Below are 3,826 nucleotides of genomic sequence, written 5' to 3'. Positions count from 1 at the left end.
CTTTAAATCTGGTCACCTTTGGCTAACGAATAGCCATTTGTATCACCCAGGGGCTTCTTGAACCTTTTACATTTTTAAAATTCACATTTCTTCCAAAGTAGTTCCCTATGTCTTCAAAGAACTGTATTTGCAAAGTTCTTTGTAGTGCATGCATCATAGTCTGTTATGTGGATGGACACGAACTTCTTTAGCGTATCTTTAGAAATTCCTATTTCCCATTTTTGCAGTTCTGAAAATGTGGACATGAAGACCTCTATGCATAAGTCTTTTTACGTTATTTTAAATAATTTGAGAGGAAGCAATGTCACATTTTGGCTTTATACCACATAACAAAGCTACATATGTGTTGCATACTGTATTGAACCTTAGCTTTGCCTTCCTTCTGTACACAATACCGATGCAGAAGCTAATCGTGTTATTGACATTACCATGGGGGGGAAATTATTTGAAAAAAAAACTTGAGTAGTACCTAGTAAACTTCAATTCCTGCCAAGTGAGAGCTTATGGCTATCAAAAGATGAGTAGAAAAATGTTCACAACTGCTTTATTAATAACCAACTACGGAAAATCACCCAGATGTCAGTCCACAGTAGAATGAATAAATTATGCTATAGTCACCTAATAAAATATTGTGTGATGGCAATAAGAAAAGAGCAAACAGGTGATACATACAACAGATTCAGCTCACAGGTAACACGCTGAGCTATAGGCGCCAGGCCAATAAGCAAGCCCACACTGTACTAGTCAGCTCGTTTAAGACACGAAAGCAGGCCAAACCAGTCTAAGGTGATGGAGAGCAGCATACTGCCTACCTCTAGAGGCATCTGTTGAACGAGGACTTAGGGAGTCTTTCTGGGAGGTGTCAACATTCCAAGTCTCAATCTACCTGTCATCAGCTGGGTTGACTTTGGTTGTGGTTGAGTTGATTGCAACTCATGATGGCCTCACAGGTGCAGGGGAGAACTACCCCCAAAAGTTTTGACCTCGCAGAAGCAGACCACCAGGCCTTTCGGACAGCCTTCTGCTTAGCAGTTGGTGCATAACCCTGTGTGGCCCATAGACGCCACCTGGGTATCTGTGTGCGTAGAAATTCATCACGTTGAACATAACCATTGTGTAGCAATGCATCACATTTCTACATTCCTCTCCAAAGAGTTGGGACCTTATTTAATACTTTCCCCCTTTTTCCATTGGAATTTCACTCCATTCTCCTCTTCCACGCAGACAGACAATACATCAAGGACAGAGAGGCTGTGGAGAAGCTGCAGGAGCCACTGCTGGAAGTGCTACAGAAGTTGTGCAAGATTCATCAACCCGAGAATCCTCAACACTTTGCCTGTCTCCTGGGTCGCCTGACTGAACTTCGGACGTTCAACCATCACCACGCGGAGATGCTGATGTCCTGGAGAGTCAATGACCACAAGTTTACCCCCCTGCTCTGTGAAATCTGGGACGTGCAGTGATGTGGGCATGGGCAGGGAACGGGGCTAACTCCTGATTTCTCCTGGAACAGAAGCTCGATGTATAGCTTTCCTCTATTTCACTTGTACCTGGTTCCACTGAAGGATTACCACACCTCATGCTCCCCCCCCCACACACACACACACACACACACACACACACACACACACACACCTTTAAAAAACATTTTAATGTGGTTTGGATAAAAGTTTGCAGAGAAAGTTAGTTTTCCGGTCAATAATGTATACACATCTTGTTGCACAACATGGGGTGCAATCTACACAATGCAACACCACGCTTCCCATTTCCTCCCTGAGCTCCCCTGTCTTTGGAAACAGTCTTCTGAACAGTTGCCCTTTCGTGCCCCCTAGAGTTGATTATACTGAGGAGTTATGTGCCTCCCTGGGTGTTATTGTTTTATTGTTCACTTTAGAGACTGCTTATTTGCCTGGAAGTTGATCCTGAGGCCGGGGGAAGTGGTGAGGTCAGTACCAGACTTTTGATGGCTGTCCTAGGGCCATAGTCTCAGGGGTTTTCCTAACCTCTACCAGATCAGTACGTCGGATCTTTGCTGTCATTATTTTGAATTTTGTCTTACCTTTTTCCCCTCCTCCCACTGTGCTCCTTGTCAGAGGGTTAGTGGTAGTAGCCGGGCACCCTCCAGTTCTTCCCGTCCCGGGGTTGCCGGGGCCATGGTTTGACGGGTCCATTAGTCCTTTAGACAAGTTACTGCCTTGATGCTTTGATTTTCTTCAACTCATCTTTGCTCCTTGTGAGGAGAGACCAAGAGCTGCCCAGTAGATGGCCACTTAAAAAAAAAACGTGAAGACTTTCAGCCCTATTCACCGAAGTGGGCTGTAGACTATTGCCTTTGTGAACTATGTCATGCAAGTTGATCCAGGAGTCCCCTGAGATTGGGTCCCACACAAGAATCTTGATGTATATAGTAATTGTATACCGTCCATAATTGTAAATAAGAGTTTAGATAGAGTTACTTTCTCTGTGTTTTATTTTACAAGGCTTCAGGGAATCCGTCATTCCCATTGGTGCCCTGTTTGCCTAATTAAATTGCTACTTCAGGTCTATCTATTATAAAAGGCAAAGATCTCATGTTGCTCTGCATGTTACCTATTTCATATGTTTTATTAAAGAGTTGTGTTCAACGCTAGCAATAAAACAAGCCTGTCAATAGGTTTTCTTGGGAGAGGGTGTGTGTGTGGGGGAGGGGGAGCACAGATAGAAAAATATACAAACTCTTATTTCCTTAAATGGTGACAGCCCCTTAAACTAAGGTGGATAATTTCGAGAAAGAAAAATTCTCACAAATGGTACTATCTCACCTCTGAAGAACTATCATTCATTTTTAATGGTCATCCGATCATATCAATTTCTCAGCGAGTAGCATGCAATATAGAAGTTAGTAATTCTCACAGGAAATACGGCTTCGCGCTATCAGTTTCTCTCCAGTTACTCTGGAGGCAGCATTTATAAATTAGGAGTCCACAGACACTAGACAGCAAAGGGACATTCCCTTATCTCCTTCTAAGATGCTCGCTATTGGCTTCGTTCGGTACATATCATTAATCAATTTTGTTGTTTATTTGCTTTGCCTTTTTGAGAACATGCCTACAGCTGGGTGCACAGCTGCTGTATATATCCCCTCCAGCAGGAATTAGATCATTTCCTTTCTCCATTCCTCTCCCCACGATTCTTTAGGGTCTGTAATAAAACACACAATGGGACGGAGCCCTGGTTGCGCGGTGCTTACAGTTGGTACCCGCCAGCAGCCCCACGGCAGAAGGATGTAGCCCTCTGCTTCCAGAGGCATGAATGAGGCTGAAACAACCTCGCTGTCACGGAGACATGTTAGGACGGCAACCCGGTCGGGAAGAGGAAGGCTGCCCCTGGATTCTGAGGTCGTACAACGTTACAGGAGCAGAGAGCCTGCTGCCCTTGCTGTTAGACACTGCACCCACTACCGCGCCAGGACTCACTCCTGTAAAGATTACAGCCTGGGGTAAAGATTACCCTGCCCTATAGGTCACTGTGAGTCGGAGCTGACTCTACAGCAGCTGTGTGCGTGTGTGTGTGTGGGGGGGGGGGGTGGTTGATATCTTGACTTCTGACAAAATGGAGTCTACTTAAGGAGCGGACCATTTTTATTTTTTCCTTTCTGGTATTAAAATACTAGGCCTTCTCTGAGATCCTAAAACCAGTGGGATGCGGAGTGGGATGGGGCTAGTGTCAATAGGATTCCATCTGATTCAACACGTGTCTTGAGTCCTTGCTGTGCACAAGAGTGCTTTGCTAACCTCTGTGGGGGATACGAAGGAGCCCCGGCAGCTCCATGGGTCAAGTGCTCAGC

At 45.0% G+C, this 3,826-nt stretch overlaps 1 protein-coding gene across 8 annotated transcripts in view; it reads left to right on the top strand.

Annotated features, from left to right (window-relative positions):
- Nucleotides 1-2,650, top strand: part of NR1H4 (nuclear receptor subfamily 1 group H member 4) — a 112,682-nt gene extending 110,032 nt beyond the window's left edge. For all 8 annotated transcript variants that reach the window (XM_045292455.1, XM_045292451.1, XM_045292428.1 and 5 more), the window contains one exon: nucleotides 1,225-2,650. In XM_045292455.1, coding sequence (XP_045148390.1) covers nucleotides 1,225-1,463 — 239 coding nt within the window. In that variant the 3' untranslated portion in view covers nucleotides 1,464-2,650. The remainder of the gene's footprint in view (nucleotides 1-1,224) is intronic.
- Nucleotides 2,651-3,826: the final 1,176 nt, after the last annotated feature.

Source organism: Echinops telfairi, unplaced genomic scaffold, assembly GCF_000313985.2.
Source record: "Echinops telfairi isolate 266 unplaced genomic scaffold, ASM31398v2 ScPeMD7_2;HRSCAF=8, whole genome shotgun sequence".
In the NCBI taxonomy this organism is placed as follows: Eukaryota; Metazoa; Chordata; class Mammalia; order Afrosoricida; family Tenrecidae; genus Echinops; species Echinops telfairi.
Note: the sequence above shows the minus strand (reverse complement) of the source record. Positions and strands in the feature narration are given on the sequence as shown.